The 27,830-nt window shown below is 36.7% G+C and overlaps 1 protein-coding gene across 2 annotated transcripts; it reads right to left on the bottom strand.

Moving 5' to 3' along the window:
- Positions 1-824: 824 nt before the first annotated feature.
- Positions 825-27,825, bottom strand: cops2 (COP9 signalosome subunit 2). Of its 2 annotated transcripts, XM_052040399.1 has the most exons (14): positions 27,475-27,641; positions 25,597-25,710; positions 21,788-21,865; positions 20,802-20,927; positions 16,114-16,200; positions 14,959-15,048; positions 14,769-14,846; positions 11,453-11,627; positions 8,866-9,044; positions 8,729-8,781; positions 4,887-4,984; positions 2,620-2,702; positions 1,870-1,928; positions 825-1,561 (listed from the first exon to the last, which is right to left on the bottom strand). In XM_052040399.1, the coding sequence occupies exons 1-14, from the start codon at positions 27,526-27,528 to the stop codon at positions 1,417-1,419; spliced, it is 1,419 nt and encodes a 472-aa protein (XP_051896359.1). In that variant the 5' UTR covers positions 27,529-27,641; the 3' UTR covers positions 825-1,416. The 2 variants fall into 2 exon arrangements, with proteins under 2 accessions (XP_051896359.1, XP_051896358.1); XM_052040398.1 differs by lacking the exon at positions 16,114-16,200 and having other exon boundaries at positions 27,475-27,825.
- Between the last annotated feature and the right edge of the window lie 5 nt (positions 27,826-27,830).

The following is a 27,830-nucleotide window of genomic DNA, read 5'->3' as shown; positions in this document are numbered from 1 at the left end:
TGTTAAATTAATTAGAACAGGAATGCCAATTGCATAACCAAAATTAACAGTAGCATACATCATGCTTAGCACAGTACAACATAAAAGTTAAAACTTTGCTTTAGAAAAGGACCTCTTATTTTAAATAGGTCAAAGCATGCAATGGATATAATGAAATGGTTAGGAAAAAATTATAAATGAAAGCCTCAAATGTGAATATAAAAAATTAAGGTCATTCTTCATCCAAGACAAATAACCAGGAAATAATTGGGCATGTTGAGATTTTTAACCTAGTAACACAGGCAATAATATTAACTAGAAAACATGGAAGAACTGAAGATTTGTCCACCCCATCTGGGGTAACAACATGTTGAGTACTGAACGATTGTGATAATTAGTTTATTTTTCTGATTTATCAGTATAAGACATATTTAAAAAAAACAAAGCCATTCGTAATATCCAAAATCAAAGTGCTGTATTTTGACTATTCACACAGGCAGCACCCTCAAGAATAATTGCAGTCAAACAGCCTCAGCCAATTAAAGCTTTGCACAGGTTGAACGTACTATGGCACACAAAACCCACAAGTCCTGTATTGTCAGAATATATACTAAATGATGTGCTTTCAGTTATATGTACTTGGGTTAGTTAATATACTACTTGGGAACAAGACAAAAATGTAAACTTAAGTTTTTTTCCTGTTGAGAAACCTACTTCTGACTTGTCTGAACGAATGCTCTATTTCACGATATATGTGGATCTACTGGGGCCAAAGAGATGGAATATGCGCATGGTTTTCATATGAATTGTTGAGAGAAAAAAAAACAAATGGAAGCACTCCAAAATTACAGCATTTCCCATTTCCGAGCTGTATTTTATTTTGCTGCTTTAAACCTGATGTGACAGTATGCCACAGAAGAAGGTTCCTGTCTTAATTTTTACTACACTGCAGGTACAGAAAACTCATGGGCCACATAACTTGGAAGTTGACATGACATTTTGCAGAAAGACGCAAACATGCCAAATCGTACATGAAAGAATGCATCTTCAAAAACTAGTACGCATATCAAATTATTGCAAGTTTTGTTTAACATTTCAGTGAGTTTTTTTTAAACTGATAAAATACTTAGATGTCAAAGTGAAGAGTCTGTGTTTTTAAATTATGACAAACAGCTCTCTGACCATCAGTTCCCTTATGATGGAGGGCACAATGTCAATACACCATAAATCCTGCAGCAGTTTGGTTTTCTTCAGATTAAAGCTGTGGTCTTGGGACAAATGCAGCAACAAAACACGAACCAGTTGATCAAAAAGCACTTCTGCCATTGCTCTGGTAGTTTTCAGGGCCAACCAACAGCAGCAGTTCAGCCATTCTCAGTTTTTAAGGTTTAATCACTGCATCTTTTCCACTGTATTATTGTAGAAGCTTAAATTGCATCAAGCCAATTTGCTGACAACTGCTTGGTTGAGTGTATTAAGCTGATTGGTCCATTTATCTAATGCAGTATATCGGGCCCCGCCTCTCTTCTGATGATCTAATTCAAGAAGTTGGTTGACTTGGTCAATCCGCCCATGAATAGTGCTAAAAGTAAAGCAAAACATTTTTTCAGTAGATTGAATAGTAATTTTCCATTATAGCTTTATTTACTGTTCAACTAAAAAAAATGCAGTGTTAAAATAATGTTAATAATTAGGTAACCATGAATCATTCAATTCATTTTCAATTAGTTAAATTTCAGGCAATGTTTAACGTGGGTGAAAATAATATTTAATCAATTTTGAAACAAAACCATTACTGTATCCTTGCTGTAACTGATGGATTATGGAAATATTTCACCTACTAACTCAAGAAATACAAAGAAATACATCACCATCAAGAAGAGCACTTACTTGTCCAGTATGCACTGCACCAACAAGCTCTCTACATCAGCTACATCTATGTTCAACTCCTAGGCAAAACACAGGATTGATAAAACAGAATAAATTACATAAAATTTCAAAAATTGCTAATAAAATTAAATTTGATTTCAATGAAATTTGTTTCATAATTGAGTAGGTGGAACAGAATCAATTGAAACAGTAATGGTTCAAGAGAAACAAATTATACAGAAAGTCAAACAAGGCAATAAAGAGTGAAATGGCTAGAAACATATTCAACAATTATTTTATCCTGTTAGTAGCCTCTGAACTCCACTTCAAAGAACATGCAACCACTTACAACCCCATCATCCAAAGCTGTCCAAAGACTAGAGGGCAAGATAATCCAAATACACTATTACCCATGGTCAGCCATCAATTCTAAATGGGAAGGATGATTTTTAGAAGTTTTCTCTATCATTCAATGGCTCAGTTTGCTATTTAATCAACATCCATCATTTTGGACCACAAAATTAAGCATAAAGTTTTCAATCGAAGTATAGGGGCTTTATACTTCTATTACCACTGATTTAGAATACATTACCACAACAACAACGATGATTAAAATAACAGTTTGGGAATAGATAGTATTGAAATTTGGATAATTGAATGCCAAACCTGAAATTGTTGAAGATTACATGACTAGTGGGTATTTTTGGATATTTTTACCAAATGAATATTGACAAAATCTGACAAGATATTAACTGTAAAATAGGAACTCACCTTTGAAATAAATGGTATATGTATTCTAGTGTAAGGCTTTATTAATTTTATCAAGACTTGGGTTCTGATGTTCCTCAATAGTTCTGTGGGGGTAAAAAATACATCATCAGGAAGAATACAGATAAATAATATTTGGGTAATACATTCTCACTTCCAGCAGAGCACAGGAAACTGCATGCACTGCAACAAACTAACTTGCCAGGATAATTATGAACTGCTCCTTTAATAGGCTTTTGCAGAGAACACACTTCTCTGAGTTTGGAATTTGGAAAATGGCGTGGCAAATGTGAGCCCGCAATACCCTGACATGAAATGAGATTCTAACATTTAAAAACTGTATGAAACTCTCTAATATCGACATTAGTTCTCTCTAGTTCAAGGGAATAAATCTATGAACAGTTGTTTAATGTATACATACATCACTTGTTCTGAAATATATCTACTACAAATTGGCCTTAATCTCCTCTGCCAAAGCCCCTCATTCACAATTATTTTGTAGGGCTGAGATATCTCCTGGCATATTTTGTGCACACCATCGGCCTCATTAGATCCCTTTCCACAGTCCTCTTCAACCAGTCGTATGTGCAAGGAGTCTGTGAACCATCTAGTCAAGCTAAATTTGAACCTTTGACTCTGGCTTGGTTGCCTCCCATCATGCCAAACATCCTGGATTCATGAGGATCATGACACAGGCACTCATCCCATCTTCACAGAAAAAGTTGACCACTCAGATTTCTTTTTTAACCCCATGCAATCTAACATTGGAAATGTTCCCTCTCCTCTGGAAAAGTCCTTCCTTCAAAGTATTCCCACCATGCAAAATTCCCTCCATGCCCACATTGCCTTTCAACACTGCAGACCCATCACCAGCGTGCCTGTTTTTACTAACATTCTTGAACAATGATGATCATCAAATCTGTGCCCATCTTTCCTGCAAGTTTCTGGCCCACCACGAACCAAGACGGCCCTAAATCAATGTGACAAATGACACTATGCGAAGTGGTACAATATCTCTTCCTCGACTTCTCTGTAGCTTTAATTACGTTGCCTCTCTTGTAAAATTCAGAGGAACAGTTCTTGCTTGGTTTTAAGCAAATCCATCCAATTCAATGCCAGTGCATTTCTGGCATTCACTTTTTTTGTTGACCTGCATAGTCACCTCCAGGCATCCAAGGATCTACAAGCAAAAAAACTACAATGCTGAAAATCTGAAATAAAATGCAGGAAATACTCTGCAGAACCAAGTATACCAAAGGATCCATCCTTGGCTCTCTACTTTTCCTCATACACATGCAGCCCCTATTGATATCATCAAAAAATACAGGGGCTCTGTTTTCTAACATACACAGATAACATCCAGCTCCAAGTGAAAAAGGGCTTTTGACTTGGAACATTACCTGTTTCTCATTCCACTGATGCTACCTGACCTGATGAGTATTGCTAGCATTTTCTGTTTTTGTTTCAGGTTTCCAACATCTATATTTTTTATATATATTCATTAATGCTAATGAGTTGGTTTACTTTTGGTGTACAAAAATCCTTTTATCCGAATGACCACAAGATTAGGCAAAAGCAAAATAATTTAGCCACAGCTGTAAAGGGACAATTTAATAAGGTTAACTCCTTAAACACACCAGATATACAGTATATTACACAACAAATAATTGCCATTTGTTAACTTTCTTTAAAAACTCCAAACTGATGATAAAGAATAATGCCACCAGGAGCAAAGAATTTGGGATGAAGAATAGTTTAGAGGATGCAGAAAAAGATGGGTAGGATGAAGAAAAAGATGGATGAATTATGTAATTGTAAACCTTTCCTGGGCTTATGCAGGGTGGATATCCTGATGCACATTTTTAGAAGTGTGTTCTTCATGTGGTTTCCACTTATTAATTAAACTTGGTCAGAGCAGGACAATGTGCAAAGGAAAGACAAATGAAGAGTGTGTCTGCAAGTGGTTAAAGGAGTTGCTCTAAATCCTCACTATTCTATTCTTGCTTTTATTTAGATGAATGCAAACATATGATATAGTTATTTGCTAATGAAATTTAATATATATAGGCACATCAGACTGTAGTACACTGAAGGATTTTTATTGCTTTCAGAAATACCATCAGTATGTTAAATTCTTTGCTATAATAGAAAATAGTGGCATTGCAATTATAACTGTATAAAACATTTCCCAAAAGTAACATGAAGTAAACAATTCATAGTGTAGATTTTTGAAATGCATGCATACAAAGTTGCAAATACACGAGCCATACCTTCTATGTGTTCTCTTATAAAGGGGTCATCCATGATGTTACTGTGGTTGGTTTTCAGAATCTTCTCAAATTCAGTGATGTCATTATTTTGATAGGCACTGAGGAAAAAATATACTTTGACTTCAATTCTCTTCAAATATGTGTTGGCTGAACAAGGCCATTTTTCCAAAATCAAATGTATTAAAAATTCATGATTCTGTTAGAGTGAACAGGTTCAAGCACCAGTTTGCTAATTTAAATTAATTTTGCCTGTTAAAAATGTAGATTGTCCAGAAATTAAGAGTATCTGGAATCAGTCTGTCTTATATTGCAGACAGAATTGAAATAGCAGAGTTTGAGCTGAAGTCAGATCCCACCCCCCATGCGTGATTTTACACAATGAAAAAAAACTTAGTTATCTTTATTATCACAATTTTAAGATTTTGGTACAACAGCCATTACATTATGTTTTCTTTTGTTATGATGGACTTTAATTAGACCAGTCAGATTGGGCCAATCCACCCTCTCCCTGTATTTTATGTTCATTCACTTACTGAGATGATGAAGAATATCTGGTAAATCAAAATAATAAGTGCTTTAAACAAAATAACTTCGAGAGACAAGCAAAGTGGCAAACTGGTTTTGCACAGTTCAATACTGAAGCATTTGTAGTAACATTCAAAGAGCACTTGGTCACATGCTACAATTTTTAAAGGGAAACACAATATTATTTAAAGCACATGTATTAGATCTATCCTTTAATAGCGAGAAATAACAAGGAAAAAAAAACCCACACAAAATCCTTGGTGTACATTAGCAGAAAGCCCTTCAGATATACAAGTTGATGAACTTTGCTTTGGGATCTAACTGGCTGCAGTTCTGGAGCCTGACATTGAGCTACAGTGATCTTGTCCTGCTGGGTTTGCGGTTCACCTTTGGTATCTTCCCCTGCTTCCTTCAAGCAGGCCTCTTTAATAGTCTTCCTGAGATGACACCTGTGCTAACAATATGGGATGCCCGCCTCCATCATCTCCTCTTATCATTGGGGTATGGTGTTTGTTGACTCGTAACTGCTTTCCACCACATTTGGTGTTGTCTAATTGAAGGCTTCATCCTCACTGACTCCCCTCCAGGTGCTACAGTCTTTAGCATCTCTGTAGTAGCAGTGTATCAGTCTGCTTTTGGCTATTTCAATTTGCCTTCCTGCACCCTTTGCATTTTTGGCTTCCCTGTTCCATCAGCATTTCTATCTGTGACTTGTGCAGCTGAAATGAGCACTTGCATTAAATCATTTCTTAATATCCTGTCATGTGCATTTCTATCAGTCCCACTGTGTTACCTTCAGTCATATGAGATTTCTTTCTGGTCTACTACAACCAGCTCTTTTGATTTTTTGAGTTTATCACCTTAAGAGAGTATCCCCAGCTGTCTTCAATATAACCTTGTTGTACATCAATATAATTATAAATATAACAATATATAAGTTCCATCAACACTGTCTTCGAAATATCTTAAATATCAGCTGGGAAGATAGAAGAACCAATGTCAGCGTGCTAAATGAAGCAAAAACAACAAGCATTGAAGCCAACGTTATCAAGAACCAACTAAGACAGAGCAGTCATGTTGTTCGGATGAAAGTAGAAGATCTGCTGAAACAAATCTTCTACTCCCAGCTTAAAGTAGGCAAACGTAAAAGAGGTGGACAACAGAAGAGATTTAAAGAAGTCTTAAAAGCCAACGTGAGGAAATGTAACATCGACATCAACAATTAGGAAACCAGTGCCAGGGACAGGAAACTCTGGCAAACCATCATCCGAGAAGGAACAGCAACTTTCGAAGCCAACAGATGTGCAGAATTAGAGGAAAAGAGAAGAAAATGGAAAGAGAGGCAGAAACAACCAAAGCCTGATCTGCCATCTGGAGCTACCTGTCCTAAATGTGGAAGAACTTTCAGAGCCAAGATTGGACTCAATAAGCCACTTGAGAGCCCATAAATAGATCAACAGAATGAAGACCATCATCCTCAACCTCGAGGGATAGCCACAACGAATTTGTTGGTTCAAAACTGCACTGCCGTGAAATTGATGGGTTGATTCAGAAAAACATTACACACTGTTCTTGTATCACTGAGGTGCCGCTGCTTGTATCTAAGCCAAGATATTGGTACAAGGACATCTAGTGAGCTTTCCTTCCTCACTTCACCATGATCATGGTGCCCAATGGCACTCTGAAATTGTCCTTGCTTGGCTTATCTCATCCACTCCATAGTCCTGATGTTCATTGCTTGTAAAAATAATTTTTCAAACCACACCATAGTCATTTTCTCCCCCCCATATGCACTTCCCAGCTACTTATTGCTGTCCACAATACTTGAAATATCTAAGTCATTTTGGCAATGCTTTATCAGTTCTGATTTTTATTTTGTGCTTACATTCTGTATTTCCCCAGCTAGTCAGCCAATATTTCAAGCCCAGATGTGGATGTCTCCACAACCTTGCAGGTGTATATGCCCTTTTCTACAGTAAACTCTGTCTCATGCAGCAGCCACTTCCCCAGGCTAGAATCCCGGATTCCACAAATAATATGATCTCTTATGAGTGTGTCCATCAAATCTACAAAACTGCTATGTTAAGGAAGTGTAAAAGGATTCTCCTGGCCATGAAACTTGTCAACCTTCATAAGTGGTTGATGTTTTTTAAAAACAATGGAATTAATAGTTTTTTTAAGTTGTTGCATAGAGTTTACTTAGCTTTGAATATTTTAAAAGTTTTTGGATGTCAATTTTTGACAGGTAGGAGAGCTGGAAGGTACATTATCTGACCCTTCTTATCCAATACTTAGTGACAATACATTGTATAAGATCCTGCAACTGTACTGGGTCTCAGCTTTCAGGACTAGAAGTTCACAGCAGCAGATCCACACAAGTTTATTTATGATGACCATGCAGGTCAACAGTGAGTGCAAGTAACACTCCATTGGCAGTAAATTCTGGTCCATCTCAATGAGACAAAGGAGAGATAAGTTCATACCATTAAAAGCCAAATTTGGAAGTTACAACATCACAGTGACACTGCTTCACAGCTTCAGTGACTTTGGTTCAATTCTAACCTTTGGTGTCGTTTGTGTGGCATTTGCACGTTTTCCCTGTGACTGCATGGACTTCCCCCAGGTGCTCCAGCTTCTTCCCATATCCCAAAGGCATGTGGGTTGGCAGATTAATTGGCTAATGTAAATTACCTCGCGTGTAGGCAAGTGGTAGATTCTGAGGGGAATTGATGGGAATGTGGAGAGAATATAATGGGATTAGTGTAGGATTAGAGTAAATGGGTGGATGATGGTCAGCATGGAATCAATGGGCTGAAGAGCCTGTTCCTGTGCTGTATGACACTGTATGTTTCTACATGTAGTGTATGGCAGTGAAGCAAAAAAGCCTGCAATTAATTAAGGGATAGTTCAATACGATATCATGGGGAAAAGAGAAAGGTTTTCCAAACAGATGAGCCAAAAATCAATCAAAAAGCCTTCTTTTACTGTTTTCTTGGGCATCAGTTTTATTCCCAATATATTACGTGGACTTAGTTTTAGTTAAATATAGTAATTTTGTTTTCACCCAATTCTTCCAACAAAACCTTCAATCACAGGCTTGGATAGCAACAATTTCTCCCAGCTTAATGTTTTCAATACAACAGCAACCAAAACATAACTTAATAGTTACTTGCCAAATTGAAAATGTTACCTCAAACTAGGAAAAAAAGCACACACTAAACTGCCTTTTGCACCTTGCAACTAAATTCATTGTTTTTGGTTTGTAAATTGCACAGACTACTCAGGAAAATGACATATTTATGCACCATTTCACTTACCTTACTAAATTTGTCATTGCAAGAATCTCTGGGTCATTTTTGTAGGGTTTGGCCTGAAGAAAATACAATAAATAAGTACTGTAATAAAATGCTAGACCAAAATTCAAAACACTAACACAATTAATTTATTACTTTACCTCCTGAGAATCAAAGGGATTAATTCCTGACTTCATCAGCATGTTAGCCAAAACCAAGTATTTCAGGCAAGTTGTACGTCTGGGGCTTCCTGATTCATCATAATTCTTGAATGCTTCAAAGAAGTCAGTGTGGGCCTTTTCAAACTCTCCTTCTCTTAAGTGCATCTTACCTCCACATTCTGCAATAAATTATAGATACACTTTGAAATAACAGGTATAAATTTTCATCCTGTCATGGATTTGAAATTCAGCTCCTAGAAATAAAAATTACTTACAAATATAGATCAATTTCCATTTTGAAAGTTATAACTAATTCTGGAATATTACAGTATTTAGTGCAATAGGCGGGCTGTTAGGACTTTTCGAAAGCAAATGGTACAGTTCCACACCTAAAGCTGGTTTGCAAAGTCCATTCTTTTTAAACAGTCTACCACCAACCTAGGGTAAAAATGGGTTTTTTTAAGACAGAGATATTCTCCAGAGATAAGTGCTAGAACCACTGCTATTTTTGATGTATATTAGTGACATAGTTCTCTGGGCTGCAAGGTTTAAGTCTGCTTGTGTCAACCTATGAGGGGGACAGAAGTATATTCCTCATTGTTGAATTAAATTTCATCTTGCATTCCAAGTACAAGTGGAATGAAGAAATACAATATAAACTAAATTTCTAAATAGGGTCCAGAAAGAGAAACTTGGGAGTACGTACATGTGCATAAATCTTGGAGGCAGCTTATAAAGCAAGATTTTATGAATTGATATATAAAATACAAAAACTCAAGGAGATTTTGTTGAGCACTGGTTAGGCCACAGCTGGAGTACTGGGTCTAGTTTATAAAAAGGATGAGAGAAGGTACAGAAAATTTGTAGTAACAATACATTTCAGTTAATCTGTGGATGGCCTCTTTTCAAAACAAAAGATTTGGAGATTTGATAGAGAAAGGCTGAGATAGGATAATTAAAGAAAAGCTGCTCCTATTAGCGGAGGAACAAAGAATTTTAAAAGAGTCTGGTAAAAGCTTTAATTCGGCATTGTGTCTGGCAAAGACATCATGGGCCGAAGGGCCTGTTCCTGTTTAGGGGTGACATGAGGAAAGATGTTTCAAAACAACATGCAGCTAATAATATAATCTGAATAGCAATGAATCGCTGAAAGAATGGTGGATAAAGTTTCAGTTGTAGCTTTCAAAGGGGGAATTAGATAGATATTAAGGTAAGATATTGGAAAGATATCATAAAGGAGGATGAGTCTCACACAGGATTGCTCTATGGAGGTTGAGCACAAATTCAATTCGCCAAATGGCCTCCTCCTTTACTGCAAGGAATCTATGGCATTAGGTACATTTAACTTCCTTGTCATGAATTCTTTTAATATAGCAATTCTCTTATTTAGATTTATGAGTTGTCCCAAATCAAAGCATTCAAATAAAATCTCTCTTAAAAAGAGAGACAATTCCCATTGAAAATGCTGCTGCTTGCATCTGAAGTTCAGTTTATTGACGTTCACTGCAGTCAATGCTTCTGTGCCAACTTACAGATTTTGCATTTTGTTTCAGTGACAATGACACACAAATCTTGACAATTTATAATAAAACAAAATACGTGGTGATATACAAGGAGATAATCAGTAAATTTCCAATTTGCCATTTAAATCAAACACTGAAATTACATGGCCAGTAATGCAGTACAAAAGAATTTCAGTGAAGCATGGTATTAACCCTGGTCACTTCTACACACCAGCTTTAGAATACATTGGTGTAAACTCTAGAAGCACATTGCCTGCGCAATTGAGGTCCCAAATGGCAATCTATTTATTAAAAAAAAACAATCGTCTCATTATACTTCAGAGATCACAGACTAGATGCCAACAATACAAAGAAAGGCAATGCTGTTCTTTGGCAATTTCCCATTCAAAACAATGAATCCACTCTGCTTGATTTCAGGCCAGCAAAGACCAGCCCACAGGAAACACCTGAACATTAGTTTTAAGAGGTCAGGCCAGATTAAGAACTAATCCTGTTTTAAACTACCAAGGATTAACATATCAACCTTTCATTAGAAAGGCACATTTTTGGAAACATTCCTATTATTTAAGCATCTAAAAAAAAAACGAATTGCGACTGAGTAACCATTTTTCACAAACTAAAACGATCACTCTTGTTCAGGTACTTGATTCTCGAAGTGATATAACCAAATTGGCCTGGAGCATGGAATTTACATTTGGAAATGAAGAAATTTCATTCAGTACTTAACTTTAGGCAACATCAGTTTTCTTATTTTTTTACAGCAAAGGGATTGATAGATCAGTTTAAACATACTTCCATTCTAGCAGCAAAATATTACAAGTGACCATATACTGTATGCAGCAATTACTCCAGTCATAATAAAATGATATTATCTAAGCATGCTACAATTTCACAAAGTATATAAATCCAATTAAAGACGGAAATATTTGCAGACACACTATTTAATTGAACATTACCAGTTCTTGCTTTTGCAACTTGTACAACATTCCAAGAGCCTAAAAAGCCTATGTGCGCACGCCCATGAAATTAGTTTTGATTTATTCACCAGTTATTTGAATACTCACCTCTGATGACACCCATGATAAGCGGATGAGGAATAGCAGATTTGATGTGCAAGGACTGCTCATATAGTGCTTTTAATTTCTTATTATTCTTTTGTGCGGTATACATTTGGATCTCCAGAGCATAAATTTCTAAAAGTTGTGTCCCTTTCTTCAAATCGTCTTCACCATCATCAGTCTACAAAACAATAAAAGCAATCTTGGAACAAAAGAACATAAAGAAAAGGAACAGGAGTAGTTTACTTGGACCCTCGAGCCTGCCTACCATTTAATACGGTCATGGCAGATCTTTCAAAAAGTCTCTACTTCCTCTTGAAATATCCCCAATAATTGAGCTTCCACAATTCTACAGGGTGGTAGAGAATTCCAGAGGTTCATTACCCTCCACAAGAAGAAATTATGATGCATCTTAGTTTTAAATGACCATTCCCTAATACTGTAACAGTGTTCCTTAGTTTGAGAGTCTTCCACCAATGGGAACATCTCAACATCTACCCCATCATGTCCCTTCTTCAGATATTTCAATGAAATCACCTTTTAAACTCCAAAGAATATGGATATAATTTCTTTTAGAATACAGATCTAATAAGACAGGGCAACCCTCTCATTCCCAGAGTTAGCCTGGTGAAAATTTTGAACCTCCTCCAATGCCTGTATATCCTTTTGTAAAAAGGGAGACCAAAATTGTGCACCATTCTCTAGGTGTGGTCTCAGTAATACCCTGTACAATTGTAACAATACTTCCCCATTCATAAACTTTAACCCCCCTTGCAATACCCCATTTGCCTTCCTAACCACATGCTACATGCTAACTTTTTGCAATTTGCGCACAAAAACATCAAGATTCCTAAATGGATAAAACTTTAGCACTTGGAAACAAAGACTTAACCATTGCACTGAAATAATGAGAAAATTTTACAATATTGCATCGTGCTTATTTTCATTTATTACTAATTAATCTTTCCTAGCAACTTTAACAGGTTAAGAACAGCAGGGGTGGTGTAGCTAGCAGAGCCACTGCCTCAGTTCCAGCAACTCGAGTTCGATCTTGAGATCAGGTGCTGTTTGTGTGGAGTTTGAACAGTGTCCTGGCATTTCCTCTGAGTGCTCTGGTTTCCTCCCACATCCTAAAGATGTGTGGATGGGGGTTTAATAGGCCACTGTTACCCTTAATGTATAGGTGAGTAGTAGAATCTTGGGGGGGGAGGGGGTGGCGTGGATTTGATGGGAATGTGTAGAGAATAAACCAGGTTAAGCGCAAGACTGGTATAAATGGATACTTGATGGTTAGCAGGACTTGGTGGGCTGAAGGGCCTGATTTAGTACTGCATAATACTAAATACTGATTTATGAAAGGTAATCTGAAAAGTGCAACACTGATAAATTATGAAGAATAAAAGATGAAATTATGGCAAGGAAATGTTAAGGAGAGTGGGGATGCAATTGCACTTTGACTCATTTGGGTGGGAAACTAGTATTTTGTGAAAACATAATTAATTCAGATTACTCCAAATTATATGTAGGTAGATAGGTAGGAAGTCTATGTTATTATTGAGAGGGGTGTTGTGATTTTAATGGTTTGCAGGAGGACTAGGTCTGTAGGAGAAATAGAGAGATGATGGAATCTACAAGTGGCCTGGGTCCTCCGATTTGTTACAATCGACTATATAACTGGGATTTGGGAGTGTCGTGTCAGCATTTTAATTCCCAGAAAATAACACTTAAGTGTACTTAAAACCATTAACAATGCCAGAAGTATTTTTGATTTTATTATGTGGGACACCAGTTGCTAAAGTAAATAAGTAATGATAAATCTGTACAAGGCATAGTCATAGAATTCCTTTAACTGGTATGTAGATGCAAGGTAGCGATGAAGCCCCTTCTATACTGGAAACTTTTACGTAAAATCTATTAGTGCAAGATTTGGACTGCAGTTTCATGCTTACTGCAGCCCAAATACAACAATGCCTTGGCTATTGACAAAATATTTACTAACCAAATACATTGCAATACTAAGGTAGAAATATTGTGCACCATATAGATTGTAATAAATAAAAGACATTACATATTTGTAATGCTAATTTTAAGCGATTTTACAACTGAATAACTTGTAATTGCAATCATTAGTGTTATCTGAAGGACAGCAGAAAGGTCTTTAACCAAATTTTCTCTGGTCATTTACCTCATTGTTTGGGAATATGCCATGTGTAAATTGACTTCATGAGACTTCAAAGGCTGCTAAATGCTTACAGGCATTCCAGTCTTTAAGAGGCAAGTTTTCTTTCCCCCTCTTAATAGCAAATCCTTTGTTCAGCCTGTCACTAACTATTGTGATACTTTTGAGGCAATATGTTTGAAAGGCATAATGCAACGGATGAAGTTAATGCAAAAAAAATTAATTATGCTGATTGGTAAAATTAGCAAATTAAATGTGGCTGCTGGAGTGGTGTTATTTGCTGGGCCCATTAATAATTCTCATAGTTTTTTTTAAAGCAAGGATTCTGTTTAAATATGATTAAGCGGTTGTAAACTACGTCTGAAAAGGAGATAAACTATCATTGTCTTTATCATTCCTAGTGAAACAAGGAAATTAAACTAAACCATTTATTTTTTTCTTCACTCTAATGTAGCAGTTAACTAGAAATAACATATGTTTGTCTACATAACATCAACAATCAAATGCAGGTTCAAACACAAGATTTTCAATGTGGCCAAATCACAGTCTCTGATGTAATCTCAAAAAAGGGCAAGTCACACAAAATCAATACAGTTGCACTCCAATAATCCATTATCCGATTATTAGGAAACCACCATGGGTTGGCATCCGGCTCATTAACCAGCATGCTAAGTCCTCCTTACTTATGATCTATAGATCGGTCATATATATTGGGAGTGTGGGCCAGATGTGTGGCTGGAATTAGGGTCAGGAAAGTGGGCAGATTTGACAAGCTGAAGCTCACCAAGGTCTATTTGCCACACTCCCTTTGAACTCTCCAAGTCTCAGTTTCCTGCTCCCTTTAAACTCACTTGGTTCACTGGAAAGTTTAGTACTCTGAATAAGTAATGAGGAGAACAAAATGTGGTTTGGGGTAATAAGAGTGACATCCAACAGTTTGGAAATCTGCCAGCCCTGTACTGAAGTACCCAGGGTGCCTGATTTATTGTCAGGTAATTTTGGTGACTTGCTTTATACGTGGACCACATCAAAAACTTATTCCCAACAAAACTCTTGTTACTTAATCTATGTCTTCTTTACAGATCTCTGGACAACGTCCTAATCGTAATCCATTAACAATACTTTTCCAGAAGATCAGAATACCTGGCATGACTGGTGGAGTTGGCGTAATATTTTCTGTAATTTCCCAAACTCTTCTCTTTCCAAATATAGCTTGCCAAGCTGAAAATAAATATATTGTGATCAATTAAGTATCACTCAAAATACTTGCTAAGGCCTGGATAGTAAGCTGATTAGAATCCAATGCAACAAATAGAAATTTGGCAAGAATTACCTTTGTGTTTGTCTTAAACCATAATCGGTCATTTTTTGCATCTTTTAAAGCTTCAAGGGTAGTTTCATAAAACTCTTGCAACAAGTCCATCTGAAAAATAAACGCACAAAGAGTTGCATTCCCCCAATGTAGCTTTCTGGAGTAGGATCACTATCCACTTTAAAATATTGAAAGTGATTAGATTTGGATCACCAGCTATTTATAACTTTAAGAGTGGATTAAATCTTTACATTGGGTCTGTAAAACTGTTCATTATTAAGTAAAAAGGAATAAAACGAGAAAAGGCCATTTCTTCCTCAACCCAATTCAAGACATGTTGCAGCCATAGTCTATTTGTTACTCTTTCCCCCCCTTACCTATCAAAACATATCTATTATTTTGGCCACATTTTATTTTTAATACCTATTAGGTGTCATTCACTGGCAATCCAAAGTTTTGAAAAAGAAATTCCACACTCTGCAATTACTGACGGTTCATTCTTCATAAAGCATTTCCTCCAAGTTTGGTGATGTGGGTTGAAAGAGCACTACATTTAATTTAGTTTAAGAACAATTTATTTACTTCTAATTTTAAAATTAACAGACAGCTTTTCAGCAGTGGAAAAATATTTGTAGCATATTCAGTTTAGATCTAACTAATTTGACAGAGTCAAAGGCTATTTTTTTTTGAAGATTCAGTGTTTACTGTTAAATACAGTGCACTGTGAAAATACAATGGGACACAGAAGCAGAAATGACAGCCTGCGGAATTATAATTTATTTTATTTATGTTGATCAGCCCTCTGTATTACCACCATGGAACTTACTGTACAATTGAAGTTAATTCATGCGTAGGCCAATCTCACCATTCCTATCATAGTGGGACCAGAAGTCTTGATTTATTATGAGGCATACTCAACAACATAAGTCTTTAAATTATGAATGATTTACATTATCTTGAAACAGTGGAAAGTTTAAATGTGCTTACAATCCTGCAATTTCCATAATTTCCAGACGTCTATGCTTGTACATACTACTAAGTCAATTAGATGACTGATACAAGATTGAACTCTGATTTAATTAATCGTATCACCATCCGCACCAGTAAAAGCGAGTACTGATGTTAAAGTTTCGTCCACACCTTTGCCTCCTGACATTATGCAAATCTTTTTCTGACCTTTGATTCAGCTTCCCCGCCAAAGCAAGCTTTCAGGTCCGTTTCTGCGATTTCCCCGCTGCTACCCTGCCTCTTCATCGACTTCTGCTGCTTGACCAAGGTAGTTGCAACAGGTTCCAGAGAGGGCAGGTAAGGGAAAAAAAAGGGAAGGGGAAGGAGGAGATAGAAATAAAAATATGAAAAGGACAGAAAGATGTTAAAATGGGAAGAAAAAGTAATGTGGCAAAAAGAAAAGGTTCAGGAGGGGAAGACACCACATTAAAATAAACACAAGATCAGAAATAAAAATGAAAAGCAAATAAAATGCAAAAGCAGGCAAAACAAAATTGAAAGAAGAATAAGAAGAATGGAATAAAGTATATTAAAGATTCCTAGACTGCTTCCCTTTTGTCATTCTCCCTCCTATTCTTGCTTAGGGACACATATGAATGCTTCCAACTTGCTAATATCCTCATTACAGCAAGTTATGAAACTTGTAGTTTCTGGAGGAAAAGGGCTGAAGGGAATGGAATGGTGGTCCATGTTTCCGTTTTCACGGGCATGTGTCAAACAAACAAGGCAAAGAAAAATAATTCTGTTGAAGCTCATCTAGCCTGGCTCTAATAACAAACCCCGCATGAAACCAGAGTTTAATGCTGTCAAATAATACATGTACTAAGAAGGAGTGTTGGGGCAGGAGCAGTAGGGGTAATTCTACAGTGAATACAGATATAATTAATGGTATACTGTGGAACATTTTGGATCGGAAGCTAACTTTGATTTCCAGGTGGTGGAAGAAAAGCTACCAAGAACAAGTTTTCAAAAGTAAACCATGCTCTATAATCCACACACACTTACACACAGACATCCAGAGACAACTCAAAAACTGTCCTTTACAATTCATAGTTACACCAGTTACATTATGTTACATTATTTTCAGGAAGTGCAGTGGTAAGGAATTAACTGGGAACTTTTTTTTTAAACTGTTATACATCATTGATGGTGGCACGTACTCTAGATCGTGATTTTGCAATAAGTTGAACAAATGTCCACAAGACACATCAAATTTAACATTTGCTAATCCAACTCCGATTACAAATTCTGCACCTTATTTAGTATTACCATGAAGAGAAGCATAACAAGGTACTTCTTGGAAATTAACAGCTGGGGGTGGGAGGCTGCTTGCTTCAAAGATCTGAATTCTACCTGGCAAGAGTCAGTCATAGGACTCTCACCAGATTCAAATGATTTACATTTTATAATCTACTCTGGGACTTGAACAGATATTCCAGAATGAAATTTTGGGTGAGTATTGTGGGAACGCATGTTTTCAGGAAGAGATATTTAAAAAAAGACCCTGGCCATCCTACATGGATATAAATGATCTCATAGCACCATGCAAAGTACAGAAGATATTTCGTGGTGTTCTGTAAATATTTATCCTTCGGATTCATGTATAATTGATGTTCGCACAATCTTGCTATAGAAAATTTGCTCCATAACTTCCTATATTACATAGTGACTATATTTTAAAAGTGTGGCATTGGCTGTAAACTACTAAAAAGTACCTTTTCCTTTCCATACATAAAATTTGGCCTGTTAGTCAGAAATAAAGGATTGCAAAATTGGACATGCATCTCAAATTCAAGGATTGCAGAAATGAAAATCTTCTTCATGAGGGGACATAATTTTAAGGTGATTGGAGGAAGATACAAGAGGGATGTCAGAGGTAAGTTTTTTTTTTACACAGAGAGTGGTGGGTTCGTGGAATGCACTGCCAGCAGAGGTTGTGGGGGCAGATATATTAGGGACATTTAAGAGACTCTTAGATAGACACATGAATGATAGAGAAATGGGGGGTTATGTGGGAGAGAAGGGTTAGATAGATCTTAGAGCAGGATAAAATGTTGGCACAACATTGTAGGCAAAAGAGCCTGTACTGTGCTGTAATGTTCTATGTTCAAAAAAAAAAGTTTACTTTTGAAATCTTCAAGTAAAAAGCATTAGAGAAAGGACAAGTTTTTGAAACTTGAGAATATTTATTGTAACAAGTTCTGACAGTCAAATCACAGAAAAGTTGGCATTTCAGGGGCAAACTGAACTGCTCAATTAATTCTAAACTCTCATATTTGCCTTTATAATTGACATGGTGCAGAAGATCAAAATAAACAGTGGGACATGCATTTAGCATGCTAAACAGAAGGCATACCAAAAAATATGGACATACATGGACACCACTAGTATTTCATTAATTTGGATAAATTAAGCTGTCACTCTGCTTTAAACATTTGTGGAAATCAAACACAGATCTTCCTCATTTTATGACACTACCCTACAGGGCTACAGACCTATGGCAAGAAGGTGGGATTATGTTAAGCAGCGCTTTTTTGACTGGCATTGACATGATGGTCTAAATAGCCTCTGGTTGTCAATTTTCTATGAGTCATGCTCATTTACAGTTCTCTTGATGCTACAGTCCTCCAGAACTTCATCCAAATAATTGCTCTTTCCAAGAGCCAATGGGTTAAATGCTAGTCGATTATACAACACTGGAATACAGCATTCTGTGCCCATATCTTCCAGCAGTCATCACAGAACAGTAATTATAAAATTATATCCTGACAAAATGCCCCAATGCCATACTTGTAACAAAAAATTGCCCTAAACTCTCGGTCTATATTCAAGCAACCTGAATCAAGGTTAAACCTGTTAAAAACATGAAGAAAAAGTTCTGATTGAATGGAGGAAAATGTGAATGGTCAGAATAGCTACTTTCCATGTGTGGACAGGAACATCTCTTCACTGTTTTGATGAACAATATTAGTGTAGAGATCATCTTCAATCGTTTCCATGATGTACTCATGGCTGAACAAAAAACAACTGATTGAAATGTACAAGGGACATGTGCAAGTATTATTTGATAACTAAACCCAGTTTTCTGATTCAGAAAACTGACTTGGAAAAGTACAAGTTTACTTGCATCAAATGTCAAAGAAAATTACACCAAGCAGCAAAAAGAAACAACTTTTTAAGTGCATTCACTTGTTAGATCCTGCAGCAATCAAAATGCAATGTAAACTTTAATCACTCTATTGTGTTCTTGGCCTCGGATGAGACACAAAATCCTCAAAATAAACACTCATCATCATCCAAAAACTATCATCTTCAGTGGTTGCATCAAACTCCAAATCCTTAGCATAGATTCCATCTACCTTGTGCAACCACCCTCAGACTGACTACACTACTTGTAATCTTAATGGCTTTTACAAACCTGAACCTTCTCTTCATTAGAACAATCATGTACTTCTATATTCATTTCTGCATCAGCTCACTTGCTACTATAATCCTCATTCAAGTGTTCACCCAGCTAATCTACCAACCACATGTAAAATTTTACACCCTATCCTATCTGGCACCATGTCACATTCATTCATCAGCTTCATGCACTGATTTGCATTAACTTCCAAAGCCTCTGACTTAAAATTAGTATTTCCATTTTTAAATTGCACATGACTTCATCTCTCCCCAGGAACTCTGTATCCTAAAATACTTGCCTCTTGTCAATCAGTGTCTCCTTTCAACCCACTATTGATAGGTTTAGCTTCAACTTGTTTATATTCAACCAGTGCCTGTATATTCAATCATGTAGGCACCAACTTCATGTCTCTTCATTCATCCCTTCTAATGCAATACCCATTTGTTTGTCAAATCTATTAATAACTGCTCTTAGTACATAGTTCTTCGGCAACATGGTGGTGATTTTTGTCAGGTTCATGTTTCTGTGAAGTGCCGTTGGATAAATTTTCGTATCAAACATGTTTTTCACTGCAAGTTATTGAATACAAGATTTAATCTCTTTATTTGACAATTCATGCTGTAAATGATTCTGTAAATCATATACAGGGAGTCCCAGAAGCATAAAATTATGGCCATTCTCTGTTTCTCATGGCCGAGTATTACTGTCATCGACCACTTGACTGCCAGCCTTACAGACCCAACATAAAAATATACTATTTACGAATATTTGCACTTTCATTTATTGCTTGAAGAACGGACTTAAGACTTGGGTTTGAAAAGTGGCATATTTACATCATTGATTGTTTATATATCCACAATTTTGTTACAGCTGTGGATTCAATTAACTATTGACAGAGTTTTTCCAACGTCACCTTTGTTCACACACTGAATCATGCTGTTTCTTCCAGCACGGTCACGGGCGCAGTCTTCCACTCGGAAGCTGGCTCCCAGCACATTGAAATGACCCAGGGCAAGTGACTAGCAATGCTGACTAAGCAGCTTTGACAGCCAGTGAGCCCCATTAACATGCACAAGCATTCAAAATCACTCGGGATCTGTGAAAAAAAAATTTTAAAAGTAAAACCATGTACTTAAAAATAATTAAAACCAATTATATCTTTCTCCTGCAGCCAATTTCTCCCATTCACTTCATGTGCTTATGCAAGATTAACTGGCGTTGATTCAGCGAACAGATTTCGCAGCCTGGGAGATGTGCAGAGGTTTGCGATGACCTGTTGTACTCTAGTCACCAGTTCAGTGCTAGTGGTTCCCGAAGGCTGCACTCCCAGGTTACAGCATTATCAGCCAGGATATCCATATGGATTTCATTGGAATATCACTCCATTATGAAATGGTAAGGGAAACATTGATGTTAATAACAAAGTTCTTCCAGATGAATTTTAAATGCATACCTGTTTAGAAGTGGATATATAATCAAGGATGGAGTTGATTGATTTTTCTGAATAATTTCTTGTAACTGCACTCCGGATGTACGTTAGCAGCTGCTTATATCTGTTCATCATTTCTGGATAGTTACCCTGTGGGACAAGCCTCAATTATCTTCCATTTGTATCTTTAATTGACCATATTTATAATTAAACATTTAGAATTAAAGAGTTGAACATACACAAGGAAACATGTCATCAAAAGTGCTACACTAAGGTCAAAACCTTTGGAGAGTAGTTTTTTTTAAAAAAATAAATTCATTTATTTTTGGGATCTGGGCATTAATGACAAGGACAGCATTTCACACCCATCCTAGTTACCCTCAAAAAGGTGGCAGTGACCTGCCTTTGTGAACCACTGCAGTCCTGCAGCAGGATCTGGGGTTTAGGCCCAGTGATAACAAACATTTCCGAGTCAGAACAGTGAGAGACCTGGAGAGATACCTGCAAGTGGTGGTGCTCACCTGGAGCTGCTGCCGTTGTCCTACGTCACGGTGGAGGTTGCAGGTTTGGGAGATGCTATTGAAGTAGTCTTGGCAAGTAAGCGCAGTGCATTTGGTGCCCACTGCAGCCACTATGGGTCAATGGGGAGGGGATGACTATTTAGTGTGGTGGATTGTGTGCCAATCAAGAGGGCTTAAAAGTTTCTTGAGATGTGTAACTGAGAGGGTGGAATGATTTTGAAGTGTTAGGAAGCGAGTCACTCACTGCAGGATAATCAGCCTCTGAAATGCTCTTGTAGTTACAGTATTTGTTTGACTGATCCAATTGAGTTTCTGGTTAATTGGCACCCCCAATTTTGACAAAATAAAGTAATTTAACCAGTGCATTTTTCATTACTTTATCCATAAAATTCAAATTATTCTTTTTCTTTCAAATGCCTAGGCACAGTATGATTACAGTGAATTTCTGTTAAGGTTCTAAGTAAAATGGTACTCTATGGATGTTCTTACCAGCTTAAAGTTGATTTTAATCATCTGCTTGAGTGCTTTGAATCCCCATTCTCCCTTTTCGCCTTCCAGTTCCAATACCTGTGCAGAAAGAAAGAGAGTTTTACCTATTTATGTCACATATGATCCACAGTGAATTGGTAAGTTGGATACAAAATTGGCTTGATCCTTGAATACAGAAGGCAGTGGTGGAGGGGTGTTCCACAAGGATCAGCACTGGGACCTGTGCGATTTGTAATATTTATAAATGATTTGGATGAAAATGTAGCCGGTCTCATTAGTGAGTTTGCAAACATAAAAATTAGTGGAGCTGTGGATAGTGAGGAAGGTTGTGAAAGGATACAAAGCAGGATATAAATCAGTTGGAAACTTGGGCTGAGAAAAGGCAGATGGAGTTTAATCTGGACAATTGCGAGGTCATGCATTTTAAGAAGTCAAATGCAAGCAGAAAGTACACAGTAATGGCAGGAGCCTTAGAAGCATTGATGTACAGACGAATCTTGGGGTGCAAGTGCATAGCTCCCTGAACGTGGCAACACAAGTGGATAAAGTGGCAAAGGCAGCATACAGCACGTTTGCCTTCATCAGCTGGGGCATTGCGTATGAGAGATGGCAAGTCATATTACAGCTGTATACATCTTCGGTTAGGCTATATTTGGAGTATTCTGTGCAGTTCTGGTCACACCATAGGAAGGATGTGGAGGCTTTAAATAGGGTACAAAAGAAGTTGACCAGGATGTTGTTTGGATGGAAGTATATTAGCTATAAGGAGAGGATGGACAAACTTCGACTGATTTTACTGGAGCATCACAGGCTCCAGGGCAACCTGATGGAAGAGTATAAAGTTATGAGAGGCATACATAATTGGTTGGAGTCTTTTCCGCAGGACAGAAATGTCAAATACTAAGAGCATAGATTTAAAGTGGGGGGAAGGGGGGGGGGAGGAGTTTAAAGAGGCTGTGTAAAGCAAGTTTTTTTTTAAAAGAGTGGAAGGTGCCTGGAACATGCTGTTACAGGAAGTGGCAGCAGCAGATACAATAGCAATGTTTAAGAGGCATTTGGACAGACACATGAACAAGCAGTGAATAGAGGGATATGGACAAACCTCAGGTAGATGGGATTAGTTACATTGGCATCATGATCAGCACAGACTCGGTGGGCCAAAGGGCCTATTCCTGTGCTATACTGTTTAACATTCTAGTTCTGTTTCGTGTATTTGGAAAAAATAGTCACTTGTTCCTTAATTGTTTATTCCACAATTCTTAAGAGTTCAAAGTTACTTGCATTGTAAAACTACCAATTGTTTTGAAGTATTATTTTAGTAAGTTATTTGAATCTATGTTGTTGCCATTCCGACTAAACGTACTGAGTGTTCAAACGTTTAATAGTTGCTTTCGTACTGAATTATGGGAGTTACAGCATGTAACAAAATGAATTAAGTATTATCACACAAAAAAATTTCAGGACTGTGATTCAGCAGAGGCACTAAGCAACCGTCATTCTACACCAACTGAACAATTATACCGTAAATCAAGCACTACAATCTGAAATTACATTGAAGCAAAATATTTTTTGCTAGAGAATCACATCAGATTCTCTGTCCAGATTCCAGATGCTTTTACATGTTAACTTCTTTGTACTATCATAATTTTGGGGTGAATTTAATGTACGATACCATGCTTCAATCTTGCCAATGGTGTAACATTTTAAGTAGATTAAACTGCTGATAAGTGATTACTTTGTGGTGGAAGATGAACATTAGGTTATTTTCTCCTAAACTTGGCAGAGTTGGGCAATGATTTGTGAAGGGATTATTGAATTTTGACAAGTACTTGATTTTTGCATTAGCATTTGAATCAGAATGCAATGACTAATCATTTCAAACACATTGCATTTTAAGCAATATTCAATTCAAACATATTATTTCCAGGATATACTGATTCAAATCAATAGAGCTAACATCAGTGAAAAGGGAGGATTTACATGGATGCCCATTTCACAGTAGATGGATTTCACAAATGAATCACAATAGTTAAAAAGGTGTTTTGAAATAACCTCTTTAGTTGTGCTAGTTACACTACATAGAACAATTACAATGTTTTACCTTAATGGAGAGTTAAACAAGCACTTTATCAGGTGAAATGGACGTAGTTACAAACAAAACTAATACTTGAGAAGTCCGATGCAGTTATTTCAATCCAATTAGCTACTGATATGACAGCCTGCAGGCTGTTCTCATGTTTTACGAAAATTGCTGGTGACAAGTAAATATTCATGACCAGTAATCCTAATGAATTTCATGCACAAGGGAAACATTTAAGAAATTGTCAACAGGAGAAACTGCACTTTCACATCTTCACTTAATTAAAAACTCCAACTTTGTAGCTTGCAAACAAAACTCTTGAGCTGAGGAGGTTAATAAATTGGTACCATATTAACATTCCACACAACAGGTTCCTCCAAAACAAATTTAATATAGCACTGATCATAAATTACAAATCTAGGGAAGTTAGGCAAATGAGAAAAAAATCCTACTATAATTAATGGATTATATTTTAAACTATCAACTACAGAGTCTTGGTATTGGTTTTTCTACATGTTTAAATTAACAGCAACGTTTACTTTCGACCAACAAACAATCTGCTGGAGGAACTCAGTGGATTGAGCAGCATCTCTGGGGGGGAACAGAATTGTTGGCATTTTGGGTCAAAACTCTGCATCAGGATTTAGACCAATCCATTCGTAAAGTATGCTCTCTACTGACTTCCCAGTTGACAGAGTAAATTTATATTCCAGCTACCACATATTTATGAGTCATAGAGATAAATTTCCAGTGGGATGTACATGAAAAGAAGATTTGATGAATAACAACAAATCAGAGGAGGAGGATTGACAATCATGAGAAGAATGGTAAAAGACTGCAGGAGGATATGGAGAGGCCAGCAGGATGGGCTGATGGTTGACAGATGAAGCTTAATGTAGAAAAACACAGTAGAAGGAAAAACATAGCAATGTTATTATTTTATATGGACAAGAGGAATTTTGGCATGAAAATTTATAAATTATTTAAAAGGTCTCAGAGTTAGAGAAGGCTGTTAAACAAAGATAAAGACAACATTGCGTTAGTATCTGGAAGTACAGAGTACAAAATAATTTACACTACTTGTGTGCTCAATTAAACTATACTAGAATATTGCAAATTATGGGCACCTCATTATTCCAGGGTCACAAAAGCAAACACAAATATTCAACATAGATTTTTACGGAAACTACCAGGACTGGCAAATCTAGCGGGTTTTCTCCCCCCCATTGAAGTAAATAAAGTTAAGAGACCCAATAGATTTTATTATAGAAGCCTACAATAAACCAAATAATGATAGATTGTGGAGATTAGTTGGTGAAATGGTTGTGAAATTAATTTACAAATTCAAGATAACCGCAAATGAGTTAATGGAAATATAGCAAGAATGTAATATTATTAACCATGAATTATTGTTCAAGCAGATTTATTAAATTATTTTGAAGAGAACTAGATAATATCTGAACAAAGGAGCATTCAAAGGGCATGGGGACAGCAATGGCTAGAATTAAATAAAGTGTCTCCCGCAGGAAACAAGATCAGTGCAGATCCGATTACTCAATTAATCCATTTCTATGCTGTGACAGTCTATGATTTCAGAATAAAAGAACCAAATTCTTTCAGTATGTACATAAAATTACCATCTTCAGAGTTCAACAAAAACAGCAATTGATGAAATGTTCCCTTCTCAGATTAGAAAACATATTTTAATAGATAAAATAGAATATTTTACCTTCTGGAAGCTACTAAGCGCTGCTTTAGGATCATCCTCCTTTAATGCTTTGGAATTGTAGTACTGATTTTCCAAATCCACATTTGGTTCAGAGTTGCTGTCTTCAGAATATTCCTGAAAGTTAAAACAAAATCATACCCAACTGCTGGGATAACATTTTGAGTTTGACAGAATGTGAAATAAACTATTGCAAATAACATAGGTGGCTTTGTATGACGGATAGTGTTATAATCAAAAGTGCTCTGCTTCAACATTCAAATAACTTAGTACTATTTTTCCCCCTCAGTGTATGCTCAATACCAGTGCAAATGGATTTCACAAGGAAGTGTATTAATCTGATGACACTGGGAGGTGAAAATCGTAAGATGGCAGAACCTTTACTGATTTATACCTTTACTGATAACTTGGCTTCCTTACATGGCTCATCCATTAACAATTAAAATATAATTATCAACTAATGAGTGGAAAAACATTTAATTCAAATAAAGAATAGATGAATGGATATTATTAATAATTCTTTGTAAAAAAAATCCTGATGGAATGTACATAAGGAAATGCTGACAGTTCCTTGCAAAATTCAGAACATTAAGCCATAAAATCAAGAATTTATTTTTTATTTTCTACCCCAAATATTCGAATAAAAGCCAATATAAAAGAAACCCTCAAAACAAAATAAAAATCAATCTTTTGAATCGAGAGGCACAGAGAATTTGATACCCAAGGTCAGTATATATTAATAGTATCTTAATGATATGAACATTGTACGTGTAACACATTTAATTGATGGTATGTTTTGGCCATGTCAGTAAATGGCTATCAGTGGAATAAGCATTTGATTCTATCAAACTGTGGCACTTTTGCACATTTTTAAAAATTTTACATCCTCAGAGTCATGAGAAGTGTCCCATGAATTAAGACTTTAGGACTTACACAAAGCTCAAATTATTATGGGTGATTCCCACAGATTATGTCAAAAACAACGATCATCTCCATCATTTGATTAACTATAGTTGCTCGAGTACATTTTCCTAAAATTCAGTGATAATGCTGATAGTTGTTCAAATTTATTAAGACTCATATTTTCATTAATCTGACTGCCATAATTTTTCAGAATGTTCCGAAGATCAATTCTAAATTATTATAAAACACATTCAAGGTTCATGCACAAGCTCTTTTTAACTTAATTTTAACTAACTGCTTAATTTTGCTTTCAAAAGAATGCATATTCATACACATAAGTGATAGATAAATACACATGATGATAATAATTTAACAAAATATACAGAATACATGTTTGACAGATAATTACAGTCTTATTATATTACCAACTAACATCATTCACTTAGTTATTGCTACAATTTCAGTATCAGCGTTTAAATTGTTGAAGTACATTATTTAAGTATGTTAAGGATAATTATGAAGCTCTAAATCAGACTTACACTTTCCATACTGGGACCAACATAATTTGAATTAATTGAAATTGTACAATAGACACAATTAGATAATTTTTAAGTATTGGGTCAGTGGAGTGAGATCAGGCCCAAATCTGTTTCGGCCTAACCCAGCGGACTAGGCCCGCCGCACAAGGTTACAACTCATCTGGGAATTGGCAACTAAAATCCCACCCAGAACGGTACGGTTTTGAAACAAACACGACTCACTACAAACCCAACTGTGTTTTAGTTCGCAATGAGACTCCGCTTCTAACTACTAAGGTTGAGATGTTACCGCTCGGTCACACACTGCAGCCAAAGCTCCTGCTCCAGGAGGAAGTCTAAGGCCTACCTCTCCCGTCCCACTAATGATGATCACCAGAAACTATTTCTAAAAAGGAAATGGGATCTGATTCTTTGAGGAACCACGACACGAGAGCCATACCAAGTCATAGTCTTCCTCATCATCGCACATAAAGTCATCCTCCATGTCAGACATCTTGGAAGTAGTTTGGTGTGTGCACTGCCCACAATCCCGCAACAGCTTCCAGTGTGAGGCTTGGGGGAAGCTATTGGACGTTACACACGCCCTAGCAACCGAGCGGAAGTGTGATGGTGCGTGTGTGCTATCGTTTTCTTGTGAAGATGCCGCAAAGGAGATTAAAAAGACCACAAGTGGGTTTTGATGTTGCCTCCTGGAAGTGTAGAGTATGCCATGGGGATGAGGTTCATGCGATGGCCCCCGACTCCTCCCCTCCCCACTTTCTCCCCCCACCCAGAGTGATCCCGGCACCATGAGGA

The sequence above is a fragment of the Pristis pectinata genome, chromosome 28 (genome assembly GCF_009764475.1).
Source record: "Pristis pectinata isolate sPriPec2 chromosome 28, sPriPec2.1.pri, whole genome shotgun sequence".
Taxonomy (NCBI): domain Eukaryota; kingdom Metazoa; phylum Chordata; class Chondrichthyes; order Rhinopristiformes; family Pristidae; genus Pristis; species Pristis pectinata.
This window is presented reverse-complemented; position numbering and strand designations above follow the sequence as displayed.